Here is a 17,163-nt window from a genome sequence, read left to right as displayed (position 1 = left end):
TGTAAGAAAGAAAACATCAGCACTGAAGCAACAACGTTAAAGATGAGTATATTGGAGCCCCAGGGAAATTGAAACTGTGTGGTGTTGAGATTAAAAAGAAAAACTATAGTTAATTTATTTCATTCTCCCACATCTATCTTTTTTATTTATATACACACTTACGCCTACTAATGTGTAAAATTTATATGATATAATTTTACACACTGAATATGGCTCATCTAAATTCAATCCTCAGCACTGATATAGTCCCTGAATCTCACTAGGAATGATCCCTGTATACAGAGTCAAGGAAAAGCCCTAAGCACTGCTGGATGTGGCCCCTCAAAAAACAAAAACAAAAATATATCATTGTTTTTAAGATATTAGGAGGCCATATTATCAGATATAACTTGGGATATATAAACTGAAATTATAGAATTTGCTATGGTAAGTTAATTTGTCTTTGCGCATATTATATACTATTAATTCTCAAAATACGATTGTGCATAAAAGGATGGCATTATAAAATTTTGATTTTATTGAATTAGCCTTTATTTCATAATACAAAAGTGACTATTTTTCCCTTAAGATGATAGGTATATAAAAATTAAATTATCTTAAAATACAAGAACTTTCAACACCTGTCTGAAGTTATAAGATTAATGAAACAGATTGAAATGTTAAGTATTGTCCTATTTAGTTAATTAAGCAACACAATCACACTAAATTTATCTGAGGCTTTAATTCTTAGAAAAATGTTAAATAGTAATACCAATCAGTACAACCCACATATTCTGATTTAAATTTGCTGCTCTGGAAATTGGTATTTTTCAAGGCAGGTTGAGTGACTAATTCATTGCCAAAATTGAGAACTATTGCTCCAGTTTATTAAATATTCTCTTGATTCAACAAATATATTTCAGTATGGCCTACACTAATCAGAAGTCTCTAGACATGTGGTAAAGTTAAAAAATTAAATATATTATATAATAAAGATGATATTGTATATAAAATATTCATATTATCACTTCTGTTCATAAAGTAACACACAAGGCTCCATATTTCTGTACATAACAGGTAGCCATTCTAAATTTTTCTGCATTTAGACAGGACAGCATATCCTAATACTCATAACTTTACCAAATCCTTATATTTAATGCTCTTCACTATGATCTGAATGAACCCTAGAAGCATTTGAGCTTGAAACTCTTGTTCTATAAATTCCAGAAAAACACAAAGATTTTAATTTTCCCAGAGAGAAACTGTGGTTCAGATAGAATTAGCAACACTACTAAGAGTTGCTGGAAGGAATTTGGGCATCAGTCAATAAGGTTCATGAGTAAGTACTTTGCCATCTATTGGGAGTTATAAATAAATATGAAGTTCTATTTAAATCTTTGATTACATCCCTCAACTGGGAGGGTGGCAAGAATGAAAGAATTCAAGATTAGTATAGACTAATTCATAACTAAATTGGTATGCAGACCCTTAAATGCCAACAGGTTTCAAAGATTTGAATTAGTAAGAATTCGGCCTTTCCAGGAATATTCCTTAAATAGGTGGAATTTATCATAGGTGGAATTTCATCATAAAACTGGTTGGAAATTGATACCTTTAATGTAGCTTACACAGTACTAAAGACATAAGTGAAATATAGATGAAAGGGTCTAATGAGAAATTAATGAAAATGAACATTCAGGTGAGAGAAGCTAAGAGATATAATGATTAAATAATAATATAAACAACTATTAAAGACTTTAATTTCTTTTATTTTTTCAAATTTTGTTTTCTTTTGGTTGGTTGTTTCCTTAGGCAAAAAATGAGGTACTGGCAGATGGTTCACTTATCTAGTGTGCTCCAATCCAAATTTAATTTCTGGCACAATCTGGTCTCCTGAGCATCACCAAATTCAGTCCTGGATGGCCCCTAAGCACTGTCAGAGTGTCCCACATAATCCTTAGCACTGCAGGGCCCAAGCAACATCATATCTTTGGACTATTAAACTGAACCATCCAGTTACACCCATCTCAAAAATAAGTGTCACAATAGTCAAAGGAAATAAAAGAACTACACCTTCCTCATCAACTCTGAGATCTTACTTTACTAGATTCTTCACATACATTAGTTCATTCATCATCATTAGCACCCTGGAAATAAAATTTTATTATCCACTGAGAAGACAAGTAAGTAGCCTCAAAAGATGATTAATTTCCCAGGTGGCACTATTTTGAAATATTACAAGATTTTTCTGATACGAATTCATGTCTTCCATATTTTGACACAAATTTATCTATCCTTAATATAAAAGATGAATTTGAAGGGTATAACCAAGAACAAGCTGAACTAATTGAAATAATTACAAGTATTCAAGTCAGAGCAAGCGAAGATCCTGGGCAAGAATCTGAAAATTCAAAGGAGTTTTCAGAACTATGCAGGCTTCTACTTTTCTGTATCAAAACAAAGCCTTCATAAATAGTTTGAATCACTGGGCATCCAAAGCATACATAGTATAAATAAAAATAGACCACATTAGAATAGAAAATTATCTGTAAAGGAATTAGTAGTGATTACTGAATGTTGTATTCATTTATCCCTAAAATTGTGGTCTTGAAGACACCACTATCAGCATGCTAGTCTCTTTTCTGTTATAAATTTCAGTGTAGAATTGGGGCTAAGATGGGGAATACAAATAATGAGCAAAGGAAGATACAGGATAATTTATGCAATGGTAAGCACTAGGCTTGATGGTTTTCTTAACTTTAATGTGAAGATTTAAATGCTAGAAATCACCTAAAGCTCTTGCTAAAATAAATATCTGATTCTCTAAGAAAAGTGGACCAAGAGTTTGGATTTCTAGTAAGCTCTTAGGTTATTGAGACATTGCTAGAATAAGGATGCTGCTTTGATCATCAAGATGTCAGGTTGTTATTGGGGTGGAAGCAGGTGAAGCACTTTGTAGTTGGCAGAGACTTTGGAGGTGACTGGAATTCTGACAATCATATAAGAAGAAATCCCATTGTTCACAGACTGCCTAGTTTAAACATTTAAAAAATATGATTTCAGCTTCTCTCAAAAAATGTTTACCACTTCTACTAGCCTATTTAATGACACCCAGGGAAGAATAGAAAGCAGGCCACTGGAGTTCTACATTTTAGAAAGAAAAAGCAAGTACAAATACTCAGGCAAAAATGTTTTTAAAAAGATATATCTACTATGACTTAATGAATAGATGGAAAAGTGATGATTATAAGAGAAACAAGAGAGTTAGATTGTGTAGGACTTCATAGCTGTAGCAAAAAAAATGTTGAGACTTTATTCTATAATGAAAAAAAAACCCAATAAAATACTTTAAGGAGAGCCATTTAGCCTCACTTTTTTAAATTATATTGTAGGAAGAAAATCAATTTGCTGAAGAAAGTATGACTGTATGAAACAAAGGCAAAGGCAGAAATGGAGAGACTGGCAAGGTGGTATTGGTAGGCAGTCCAGTCACAGGCAAGGTGGTGAGAGCTGATAGTAGGCTCTTAACAAAGGAATGTCAAGCATGGAGCTATTATCCTGTCAAAATTTGTGGAGAGTTTTTCCTCCACATTATAAGTGAATAAATTGGCCTACCATGATTGTGAGGCCTACTACTGGCAGAAGACATCAGATTCCTGATTCTGAAAACAAGGATTTTCCTTTCACAGTTATTACAATAGTCAGAGAATCTATTCATGTCAGTTCCCTGAATTCAATTTCCACCAACGAATGCAAAATGGACTAGATGATACCACAGAGTGCAGTAATCAGTAAAGAGTACTGATTTTTCTATCTGCAAGAAAACTGAATAAATTATAACACAATGCCATTGCTAAAATAGCATTGTGTTCACTGTGAAGTTTTAGCATTTAAGTTTTTGATACTGCAATAATTTATTTTGGTTATTGAGTTTAGAGTGTTCCTTGAATTTGCAATTTAAGCATGTAAATCACTTGCCTGGATACTAGCCCCTTGCTGTCACCCTTCGCCCCAAACAGGAATAGGCAGGATAGTGACTTGGGTGCCAGTAATCAATAATATCAAAAATGAAATCCTTACTTTCCTGATGTTCCCTCAAACCTACAAGGACTAGTGTATGATTAAATTCACCCCCCCATAACCCTAAGTTTTGGGGAAACCTCAGTCCTATCCTTAAGCATCTTTCCTTTTAAAGCAGCTAAAAATCAGAGGGAAATATGTCTCATGGAGAGAACAGTTCCACGACAATATTCAAGGCACACTTCCTTTCTGTCTTAACTTGCCTAAGCTATCCATATTGTGAAAAATAAAAGTGGAATGGCTCTAGAATCCCCAGTCATAAATTAGACAGCCAGACAATCATTATTGTCACTATTTATTTCAGCATTGGGAACTTCAGGGTTCTGAAGCTAGAGCCATATCCTTTTATGCCTGGGGCATCTAGTTTAGACATATCCTATACTCTGGTTTTGGCATAGTAGGAACATTTTTGTAATAAGTATCTTAGTTCGAGTCATTTCCTCTCTCACCTTGACATCTCTTAAAATCTTGTCTGGTTTTATTACAAGAAAGAGGGAAGTTTTTTCATGTTGAGGCCAGTTGCAGGAATTTATCAGATTTCTTTGTGTCAGTGGTTTCCTTGATGCACAGCCTCTTTGTCAGCATTTTAAACCAAATCCAGGTCAGTAAGAACTCAAATACTAGTCAGTATTTCATCTAGAATTTCCTAGAGCACTTTTTATTTTAGGGAAATCACACAGAAAGAACCACAGCCCCATTTTCAGCTTGGTTCCATCCACTATGAAAGAGAAGAGATGGAGACAGCAGAGAGAAAGGTGAGGAGAGAAAGAAAAAAAGATAAAGGGAAAGAAAGAGATCTTCCACATTTGGGAATGGATGTGTGACCCACGAATCAAGAGCAGAAAGAAGCCGTAAGAGGACCCTGGTATTGTGATTCTTCTTCAGCACCATCGTTCATCTTGCCCCCTCATGTCCCAAGGAAACAAACTGAAATTTACATCAACCCAGTTTCTGCCCTTTTTTCCACACACCTTTTTGGCCTGCCTCTGCAACTTCTTGTGAGAGGGAATACAGCTTTGTATCTACCGGACCTACTATAGTACTTCTTACCATTGGAGGAGGCTGTTGAGGAAATCTATTCCACATTTCCTCACCCAAACTCCAAGGGTAGGACTTAGCAACAATTGTAGAAAAGTCCTCAGTTACAGGCAATAAAATGAAGCACCATTTATTTCCCTCCTTGGCTCTGTAATGTAAGACATTTCCCATAGACTACTCTCTCGAATCATGTTATTCAGTTCATGAGGTCCTTGAAATTCTGCTTTGAGAACACAGTTTCACTCTCATGCCCAGACTATCAAAAACATAGAGCCTGAAATATGACACCACTTACAAGATAGAAAATTGTTTAGCCCCAATGTTGTTGATGCAGAGAGAATAAGACCAGAATTCTCAGTAGTGGTGGCCACAGCCAGAGTCCCAGCTCTGGTTCCCTCCTGATCCACTTCCCATAGCTAAACAGAGATGACCGCAGCAGAGGGCAGCGTATTATATCAAAGGAAATGCATGATATCAAAATGTATGATATCAAAGGAACCTGAATTTCTTATCAGCCTTTTGCTTTCCAGGTTTTCTAGGACTTCTTGCTATACAAACAGGAAATGAAAAAATCCAGATAAAGGGAGTTAAAGCTTCTGTTCTACTCTGTCTTTGTATCTATCTTACATGCAGAAACAATAGAACAGCCTATTGATTTAGAGGAATATATGGGTTGAAGGGAAGTGTCAAAATTCAAGATGTCTTCCAGATTTTTAATATGAATGTTCGCATGATAAATGAGAATACTTAGGGTCAATGGTAAAGTTTTGCTTATATATTAATTTTGATATGTTGTTGCATTGCAATAAACATACTAAAATGTTGCATATACTAAAAAAAAACCTTGAAAAGATAATGGTAAGAGAGCTAATATACAGTAATAGCTAATACATGCTTTTAACACAACCAAATCAGATTCCATCCTGAAAACCACAGATAGTCCTCTGAGCTCAGAGCTAGAAAAAGCCTTCCGCATAGAGAGGTATTGCTCAAAACCAAAATAAAACACAAGCCTGGAAGCCCAGAGAAGCATCAAATAGTAATAAATGTTTAGCATTGTCAATTAAGAAACATTTAAGCCATAGAATTCAGTGACAAGGGAAGAAAAGAGAATCCAAAATAGAAATCAGACACACTCCAGAACTCAGGTTCAGATGAAAGATAAAAAGTCAACAATGATAACTGAGGTAATATTAAATATGGGGAAAGTGTCCAGGAAGTCAAAGAGAAGACAGTAAATAACTATGTCATATGTTGCTCTGCGGATACAAAGTCTAACAATACAATACTCCGAGGATACAAACAGTCCAGACTGTTTGTATTAAAAGGACAGAACAACAAGACTGAATATACAGACTATGTATTGTTTGTATACAAAGGATAGAACAAGCTTTAAACAAACACAAACTCAATTACTGTTGCATATAGAAAGAACTGACAACTGAAATTATGCATTTATAATTGGACTTTGTAAAAAGAAAATCAAAGATTAGATTTATAAAAGATACATTGAATGATATGCTTTGTAAATTATGATTAAAATGCAATGTTAGTTCTACCTTCACTGCCCTTTATTATCTTCCATCTGGGATGAAAATTTCACTGGAAATATTCAAATTCTAAGCATGAGACACCATTCTGTTTCTATGGACAGAGAAAACTTATAATTATGGTAGGCCCATAAATTTTAGTTCTAATAGGTAACATAAGGTCATATAATCATTTGCCATTGAGTAGTTGTTATTAGGAAATTATGGTTCTTAGTAATGTTTAATTGTCAGGATAATATCTTGATGGCACTAAGCCTCAGTTTTTATGATGTCCAGGCAGGCTCTTGCTATGAACCTGGAACATAATCTTCACTTTGTTCTTACTCACATGCTCCAGTTCACAAGTTGCTACTTCCTTTTTAGTCCTGGTTATAGAAATAAATAAAACGGTTCTTGTGTGTCTGGATGTAATTTTTAATGTACACTCTTGGGAAATAAATTTAAGGGTATTTTCTTATGATCTTCAGAAGTTTCTCTTGGCTTTTTTCTTCTGCAGGTCTTTGAAAGAGTTGATTGATAGACATTTCTCCATTCTGAGATGTCTCTTGTGATTCTATATTTCATTTGAGGACACCCAGCTATAATCATTCTGCCTTATTCTAGGGCAAAACTCTACACTTCTCCACATGGGCTCAAGATACCCCTTGATTGTTCTTTAAAGTCAATCAACTTACCCATTTATAACTCTCATACATCCTTTACTTTTCTATATTGTTCAGGGTTGTAGAGATAATTAGGCAGGTAAGCTGAAAAGTATTATAATCTCCACTTAACATGATTCTACATGTGGGCAGTTTATACAAGCTGACCCAAAATTGTTGTATCTGTCAGAATTGTAATTAGAATAAAGAAGAAGCTAATCGAAGAAAAGAAGAAGAAGAAGAAGAAGAAGAAGAAGAAGAAGAAGAAGAAGAAGAAGAAGAAGAAGAAGAAGAATCTAGTCTTACATGCAGCTGACCCAAGTTTGACACACTTCACTGTATATGTATATGTATATATGGTTCCCAAGCCCTGCAGTAATGGCCCTGCAGGCCAAAGAACTGCTGAGTGTCACAGACACACACACATATACACACACATACACACATTTATTTTTTACAGTAAAACTATCTCAATACATTAGCACATTTTCAGTCAAACCTAAAGCAAAAAGAATGTATTTTAAATATATATAACACATATATTTAAAAATACCAGTAATAATATTCACTATATATAAAATTTATGATTTACCAAGGTCTTTATATCATGGAATTATATATCTTTTTTGAGAAGATGCTGCAAGAAAAAGAATGCAGAAAGTGCCCAAGTTGGAGGATACTGAAGTGGTTAAGAGAGATAAGAGCTTTAAATAGAGAGAATGGATTGTGATTTCAGTATTATCTGCCAAATTTGAGACAAAATTATGCTACTGTGTGTAGGCTGACTTTTTATTATAAAAATGGGAAGATGAAGCCTTCTAAATTTATGTGACTTTTCAAGTTAATTGTTCAGTCTTTAGCTTTCCTTGATTAGAATGGAAGATGGGATACTTTAGAGCATTAAAAATAATACTCAATTATAGGGGCTGGAGTGGTGGTGCAAGCAGTAAGGCGTCTACCTTGCCCAAGTGACCCATATGACTGGGTCCCCCAAGCCAAGAGCGATTTCTAAGTGCATAGCCAGGAGTAACTTCTGGGCATCACCGGGTGTGGTGGGAAAAAAACAAGCAAAATAATAATAATACTTATTGATAATACCTGGTGGGGGAGAGAAAAACCTAAAATTACTCTCGGATTTGCCAAAGTTGCTCTAAGTAAAAACTGATAGAATTAATTTCTATTTTTAGCATTAGAAGTGATAAAACCATGTAGAATCTAGTTTAGGACTTTTCCAAGAAAATTATAAAGCTAATACCAGGACAAATTATAGGATCAGAAAAAAGAACATCAGAATAAAATAGGAGAGGTAATAAACCTAGTTTAGGAAAATTAAGATAAGAGGCCATTAAAATTCTGTCCAGGATATGTGTATGGAAGCCTTGAGAACTACAAGCTTGTATAGACTATCTCAGGAGTATCAAAATTCAAGACATAAATATTTAGAGCCGGAGCATTGGCACAAGGAGTGAGGCATGTGCCTTGCGCACGATAGTCTAGGACGGACCATGGTTCTATCCCCTAGCATCCCATATGGTCCCTCTAGCCAGGAGTGATTTTTGAGTGCATAGCCAGGAGTAATCCCTTAGCATCACTGGCTGTGGCCTAAAAACAAAAAAAAAATGAAAAGACATAAAAAATTAAAAGGAATTAAAATAAGGACAGTGGGAGGGTTTGGGGCACTATTGTAGAGGGAAGTGTGGTGACTAAGTACAAAAAAACCACAAATATTAATACTATTGTAAAGATGTGGCTCAAACTATAAAGCTAGTACTGAATAATAAGAATAATAGGTATCCCAGAAGTGTCTCCTCTCCATTGTGTCTCCTCCCACATTGAATAGGGAAACTACTATATGATAGACAGAGTCTCTGCAAGAGACAATGTAAAAGGCGTGATTTTCTTTTATTTAAACATAAATAAACATTAAAGTAATCCATGTTGACTGATGAAAATCTGGTCATTGAATATTGATATATTGTAATTGAATAAACTGACTTCATTATTCTGCTGAAATATTTTTATACAGAAAAAAGAAAGAAAGAAAACAGACTAAACTAGAAAAGTCAAATGATCTTGGCCACAAATAGTGTTTAAAAATCCTAAGCAATGGTTTCATCAACATCCTGAACTCATAAGATTCAGGAAAATTATCTCTGATATAAACAGAACTGATATGACTCAGGGCTTTACATTCCAATACTGAACTATATAACCTTTTCTTGCAGGTACAGACAACAACCATGTGCATCTCTGTTAGCCTGAGTGGTTTTGTTGTCCTGGGCTGTTTGTTTGCACCCAAGGTGCACATTATCCTGTTTCAACCCCAGAAGAATGTGGTCACACACAGATTGCATCTCAACAGGTTCAGTGTCAGTGGATCCGGGACCACATATTCTCAGTGTAAGTATGGCGATTGGTGTTGGCCCTTTCAGATACAACATTGTTAAAGGGAGCAGGAAAGGAGAATAGGAGGAGAAGCAACATAGAATGGACAACACATTCCATTGCCAGTAACAGGCAGGCTCAACTCAGTTGGAGTAGCTACCACTTAAACTCCCCATGAGTCAGGTATTCGATATATATACAGTGCTGAGTAGAAGAGTCAGATATATACAGTGTTTTACTATGGAAGATAAACATATCTATAATTGTAATTTGAAGGGTTGGTCATATTGCAAAGTGGACCTGTTTTCTGTTCTTGACTCTGCTATGCATCACTTTAAACAAAACAAACCACATTGAACACGTGACTTGATTGTTCCCTGATTCTTTTTCTTACAGGCCTACCAGGTTGTAGTATAATGGTTTTCTGAAAAATACATTCCATGTCACAATTCTAGATGTTTAAGGTACTTCATGTAATATTAAAAGAGAAAAGTAAATAAGATGGAAAATTAAATCCCAACTAATGCATTGAAAATTCAAACCACTTCCTAAAAGGTGAATATATGCAAGGTTTAGAAAATATCTGTATTAAAAAAACCTGTGCAAGACATATATTCACAGATTTTCTTCTAAGTATTCGATCAAAGTCAAATTACCTACCATCACATAGTATACACCTTGGAAAATTCTGGAATCTATACTCCTCTGAGTTCAAGTGCACAATGATTTTTAAGCTGAAAACCAGCTCAGAATATATTGTAATCTGAAGGATTCCAGAATAACTTCCCAGTTCAAATCCTTCTCATACTGGTCTGTCCTTCAGTAACCATTAACTTCATATTTAGCAAAAATATTCCTACAGAAAAAGAAACTTTCAGCCATTTTCATTTCATGTGTGTAATGAAGTAGAAGGCATTCACTTAGAAAAAGATGATGTGGAAAGAGAACAGAAGATGGGATATGACAGAGATAAGACACCGCACCAATTTTGCCTTGAGAAAATTAGAAAAGAATCCACAATAGTTCAATATCACAAGTGAAGTTACATTATTTCCCCAATTTTAGAGTCAAGTACATAATTGAGCAAAGTAGTCCTTCCACAAGAAAGAATGTCTGCTGCTATTGCATGACCAGTTATGTACAACATATACTATACCTCCTTCATAGTGATCTGCAATAGAGGTAAGATTCCTAGGGACTCTTCAGTTAAATTTCTAGGTGTTACACTGGTTGATTACAGAATCTGATAAATTTTCCAAAATAATTGTCCTTGGATCTTGAGAGGAAATTCTTCTTTTTGAGCACACAATTTTTTTTCTAGATTCCAACTATAAGAGCTAAATATACAAGAAAGAAGCAATAACTAATAAAAGAAGAGCAAACAGGGACCATTATTTACTTAGTGTTTTATATGGGCCAGGACTGTAAAACATATCATATCCTATAATATTTAATGCTTAAACCCCTTTAACAAAGAATGCCCAGGGCCATACATCTTGTAAGTAATAAAATCAGTCACAAAATTCAGAGTGATTCTCTGATTTCAAAATCAAAGCACCATACTTCTGCATTTTGCTGCTTTGTCTAGAAAGCAAGCAAGTTGGAAAAATCACTATGAAGCTGTATACTTAGTGGACTTTAGAGACAAAAGAGAAAAGAAAATACCCTAGGTTTTGCAGCAAGATTTACCTCTGGACTAAAAGAGTCTTGTTGTGAGCTCAGAATTCTTAGATATTTTAAAGCTATTTAGTAGAGTTCATATGTCTTCCATTAGCATTGTTTGAAGTTCATATATACAGACTTCAGTCATTTAAAAATGGGAACAACAATTCCTATACATACACTAGGTATTGATAAATTCCTGAATAAATAACAAGAGCACTTTACCAAGTCAAGTTTCACTTTAGAATTCCAGAAATACGGGGCCGGGCGGTGGCGCAAGAGGTAAGGTGCCTGCCTTGCCTGCGCTAGCCTAGGATGGACCGCGGTTCGATCCCCCGGCGTCCCATATGGTCCCCTAAGCCAGGAGCGACTTCTGAGCGCACAGCCAGGAGTAACCCCTGAGCGTCACCGGGTGTGGCCCAAAAACCAAAAAAAAAAAGAATTCCAGAAATACATATTCACACAAAATAAAGCCATTGAACCTAGACTGTCAGTATGCTATCCAGATAATATCAAGGTAGACATCTAAGCAGCTCAATATTTTAGGACTGTGTAGCTACTAAATGGCATTTTATTTTTTGCTTTTCAGTACAAAGGTCATCATTTGCTTTGCAGCCAACCGTAATTCAAACTCTGAAACTACATATAGTTGGTTTCACATATAGTATAATCCTGCGTACCACCAGGAGTGATCCCTGAGCAGCGTCAGTAGTAAGCACTGGAAATTGCAGGGTACTTGCATTTCTCATTAAAAAGAGAAAAAGAATAAAAAAGGAAGTATTATAAATCTAGGGAACAGTGAAATAGCATGAGTTAAGGCTTTACATGCTGAATACTCTGGTTTAATCTCTAGCAACACAAGTTCCCCCAAGATTTGCTGGGTACCATTGGAGCCCAGAGCACTGCTTGTAGCCCTAATGGTGCGCAGTACTGCAGAGCTAGAGCAGCACTGAACCTGGACCCCTCACTCTCAACCACCAGCCTGGTCGGCAAGTACTCCCTGACTTCTTGACCTCCAGGTACTGTTCAGGAGCCCCTAAAAAGGATAAATTTTATCTCATATTTTCCAAGCTTTTCTAGTAATCCAAATTACTGAAATGGCATTAAATAAGAAAGTGTGCTATCTCTAGGCACTTCAAGACGACTAAAACTTTAAATCATTGATTTTTTTATTTATAATCTTATATATTTTAATCAAAGTAGTTTTATATACATGGACTTACATTATCCTATAGGACCATATTGCCAGTAATATTTTATAGGTAAAAAATAGAGAAATGAAGTTACTTCTCAGGGATAATCAATGATATTTTGCATATTAAAAGTTGACACCAGATTTCCTAATCTGTATTAATGTTATTCCATTTCAATAAATTTAATATATAGTCATAAGTGATCATTTGAGTACATACCAGAAATTTATAATCATTGTATATACAATTCTTAATAGTACAGAATTCATGGTCCCATGAAGCTTAGTGTCTAAGGCAGTGGTTTTCATACCAGAGTATAATGCATTAAGGTAATAAAATTTATTTATTCATCCAAGTTTTTAAAAAGGAAGAAAAATGTAAAACTCTTAAAGTGTATTATAATGTTATTACAATAGTTTCATGAAGATTACTTTTATATATGTATGTATGTATGTATATATATACATTTCTAGGTTCAGGGAACATTTTTTACTGTAAATTACAAACAAGGAAGTTTGTAACTAATGGGTTTGGTCTATGTATGAACATAGACCACTAACCATATTTGGTGATAATTTAAGCAACTTGTTTAAATAAACAGGCATTAAAATCTCAATGCCTACCTCTATTATTAAGCACAATTTATATTTATTTTCTTCACAAATATAGAAGTATATCATTTAATAAATCAAGAAAATTCATAAAGTGGAATGTATTATAAAAAGCTTATTTTTTCACTTAAATTGTATAATTTATGTTTTTCCAATTAATATTCAAGTATTTAATTAATTCACTTAGGTCATTGTTACCAATATTGCAACTTGCTTTCTGATTTACTCTCTCCAGAGATAAAAACAAAGCCTCATGCATCAATAATATAATAAAAGCTACCCCTTGTAGTTTCTTATTTGTTCCTACATAATATATATTTCAAACTTAAAGGTATTTACATTTTTATCATCTCTTTTTTATGTTTCTAATGATTTTTATGGGTGATCAATTGAGGCAACCCTGAGCAAAGTAACTCATCTTTTCTGTGAGGTCTTAGCTAGAGTCCTGTTGTAGTTAGCAAGATTGATTTGATCTGAAAGTCCACAATGGTTTTCTTTTTGAGCCTGGGGTGAAACCTCTCCACCAGTTATCCTATAGTCATGACAAACTCAGATTCAAGAAGTTGAATCTTTCAAAGAATCTGTGACCATTTTTATATTATTTCATTTTTCCCAAACATAAACTATCCTTTCAAATAATCTGTGACCATATTTATTTTATCTCATTTTTCCAAACCTAAGCAATCCAGTATTCTACTCTAATTGCGGTTTATAGAAACTTTTCACGCTTAATCCTAATGATGTCAAAAAGTCACCTAGTCTGTTAGGTTCAAGCATGAGAATTTCTAGTTAATTTTCAGGCAAGAGAGAAGCAGAAATACTATGTCACTTTGGTTCTCTCATGGACTCAGTGGCAGTAGTTAGGATAAACAGCATGAAAATGATAAAAACTGGATTTTTAAAGAAAAGCAGTTACTTAAGAAAAAAATGGAAAAGCATGAGCAAACTCAGCAGCAGGCATGGAAGAAAGAACATTGTCAAAAGGACTTCTAGGGAATCTCACTATTTGAAAAATATTTACATATTTCTAGGTACGAAAGAGAATAGCTGATGTTTTCCTGTGGAAATCAGCGGGAATCAGAATAATAAATAATAAAAACAAAAGCTACACAGACTTTGTTCCCTTAAGTGTACTCTTTGGCCAGTGGTTCTCAATATTTGGGTCAAAAGAAAAAAAGTTTGAAATCTGGATGCTCAGACCCCATCATCCATAGATACACTGCCTCATTAGATCTAGGCAAAGGCCAAAAATCTGACTTTTCAATGATAGCTTAACTAGTTCAATGAGAAATGGTGCAAAGAATACAGTTTTACAACTTTAGTCCAAATTATGTCATTTGGTGAAAAGTAAGAAGAGCCTGTTGGATAACTCATTTTAACACACACCTATTGCTCATGATGCCAGTGATCATATCCCCTGCGGTTCTTTCCCCAGTTCCCTGGTAGAGAGATACTTGGCCACCCAAAAAACATTAAAGGAAGTGGGATTGTTCCTTTCAGTAGCATTGTTAACTCAAAGACTCTGAAATTCTAAACTCATGCTGGAATGCTGCTCACACACCAAAACACAAGCAAACAGCTTCTGTATTTGGATGAGAAAGAAAAGAGGTCATTCTTTATTTTGTTCAGCTTTAGAAGCAAAGGGGCCGTCCAGAGCTGGTTCCCAAGGACAAGCAATCAAGAACGCATGCTGCAAATGTAAGTGGAACTGCATAACTTTGAAGGCAACAAGCCTGTTGTACACATGAGGTTACCTATCATAAAACTGGAGAGAACCAGTATGGGCCCAAATATTGCTGACATTAATACAGGTTTGTATCAGCATAGATGCAAGGCGAAAGGTGAGTAATAAAGTGTGTCCAATAGTCTTTAAAGCTATTATGTGCCCAGATTTGGTCCTATGGGGATGCATGTTTCTCTTGCTTATGTTGTGATCATTCAGATGTATGTATGTGATTATCATTAAGATCAGCCAAGAGGCTTCTGCTAACTAATGATGCACAGATTTGGGTCCCCAAGGAGCCATAGGCATATGATTGATTTCCTCTGACAAAACCTTATTCAGGAAGTCAGTTATCTATGATGGTAATGTGGAAACTGCTCAATGAAAATTAGTCTTTGTTATAAAGCATTTCCATATCATAAAAAAGCAGTAGATAAAAATATCAAGTAAACAATCTTCTATGATCATAATATAATTTTAGTATAATAGCTTAATAGAGCTGTGCAACAGAAAACCAGCACAACTGCCAGAGTTTGTATTTATGAATGGGAAAGACTTTGAAGACATTGTAGCAAGGGACAAGACCTTGTTCAGGTCTGAATATGACTTATAAAAGAAACAGTAGGCCACTAAAGTCCATACTTTTTCTCTACCAGACATGTAGAAAAACAGCATAACATAGCTGCAGTTTACAGTTCAGGGAATTATATAATGTCACTTTCTATGTATTATCCTGGCCAGGCAAATTAACAAGTAATTTAGAAACAGACTGAATTAAAAGTCTTCTTCACCACAGGCACAAGTATATTATCAACATAAATCCATACTGTCCAGTGCAGGATAATCCTGTAATACTCAGCAAGATAAGGCATCTGCTTCTAAACAGAATAAAGAATGCATTCAAATTAGATATATGCCAATCTATTTTCCTTGGAAAAAGACAGTCTGTGGCATTTCGAAGACCTCTGTTCCATTCCTTTTTACTTCCCACCCTCACTGAGAATGGGAAAACAGAGAAACTCCAGCTGTAATAGGTACTGGTATATGTACTTGGGAATTGATATAGAGTGTCTCTTATTTCTTCTCTTTAACATTTCCCCTGTATTTGTCTCATAAAACTCTTTTGACAACCTTTAAATAAATTTCTACGTTTTCCTCAACCAAATCAAGCTCACCTTTTTTTTTAATACCAGTCAACATAGAGACAGGAACTGAAAATAAAGGTAAGTCATTAATTTTAAAAACTATATTTCTAAATGAGACAACTAAGTCCCTTCCTATAAGATACTTTAGGGATTATAATAAATAAACCCTCAAAAACTGTTATGTGACATCTCTCACTCTAGATTTGCACAAAATTTATCCCAGAATCTATTCTTAAAATTAGAGTCTTAGAGCCTGGAAAATCAATTTTTTTGTTAAAAATATCCCTTAAGAGCCATATTTAATGGCATCTTACCCCTACTAGCATGGTACAAACATGCACTCTCAAAAGCCTACACCAGGCAATTCAACACTATCAGTCATGTCCATGGTGACCTCAGTGATACCCCAGGTTTTACACAGAGGAGGCAGAATATTCTAGAAGGGCTATTTATAGTATCTCAGAAAATGTGATTTGATGAACATTAAGCAGTAATTTTAGTGGTAATTTATTTAGGGATCATGCTTCTAAGTAGTGCTCATGAAACCCTAGGAGTTTCCCAGTTATTCTCAGACAACGGGGCCAACTAATTCATTGTTAGGTCACAAGGATGTAGTGGTCCACTGGTTATACAATGTTAAGATCTCCAGAGCCATACTCTGCCCTGCGATGCTCCAGAAGAGCATTGTTGTGACTGTGATTGTTCAGAACAAACCAAGATTGCTTTGAACAATTAGCTGAATTAAGTATAATACTTGTATACCTTATGGTCTCCCAGACCTTCCAGGAGTGATCCTGAGCAAGAAGGAAGGAGTAATTCTTGAACACCACTGGTGTGGCCCAAAATCCAAAATAAAAAATCTTATATAATCAAATATTATCCATACTTTATTTTATATTACCAGTACCATAAACAAAGCAAACAAGAAACCAATAGAAATCTGTTATATTATTTCTCCTTCCTACTTCATTTTAATTTTAAGTTATATTTGGAGAATACCCTAAATGGGTATTAGGGATTTATTATAATCCCTAATTTCACATATCTGAATATATTTATCATAATAATGCCTATTTTATAGAATAATTTTAAAAAATAAAGTCAGCAACTTACTGAAAGACTGCAGCACTTTCCTTATATGTGTGAGACTTCCAGT

The 17,163-nt window shown here is 34.8% G+C and overlaps 1 protein-coding gene across 1 annotated transcript in view; it reads left to right on the top strand.

The window, feature by feature from the left end:
- Positions 1-17,163, top strand: part of GRM3 (glutamate metabotropic receptor 3) — a 250,391-nt gene that overhangs the window by 226,307 nt on the left and 6,921 nt on the right. Inside the window, exons 5-6 of the mRNA XM_049771054.1 lie at positions 9,514-9,688; positions 14,769-14,837. Coding sequence (XP_049627011.1) covers positions 9,514-9,688; positions 14,769-14,837 — 244 coding nt within the window. The remainder of the gene's footprint in view (positions 1-9,513; positions 9,689-14,768; positions 14,838-17,163) is intronic.

Source organism: Suncus etruscus, chromosome 1, assembly GCF_024139225.1.
Source record: "Suncus etruscus isolate mSunEtr1 chromosome 1, mSunEtr1.pri.cur, whole genome shotgun sequence".
NCBI lineage: Eukaryota > Metazoa > Chordata > Mammalia > Eulipotyphla > Soricidae > Suncus > Suncus etruscus.
The sequence above is the reverse complement of the archived record's forward strand: the minus strand, read 5'-3'. Positions and strand labels throughout refer to the sequence as shown.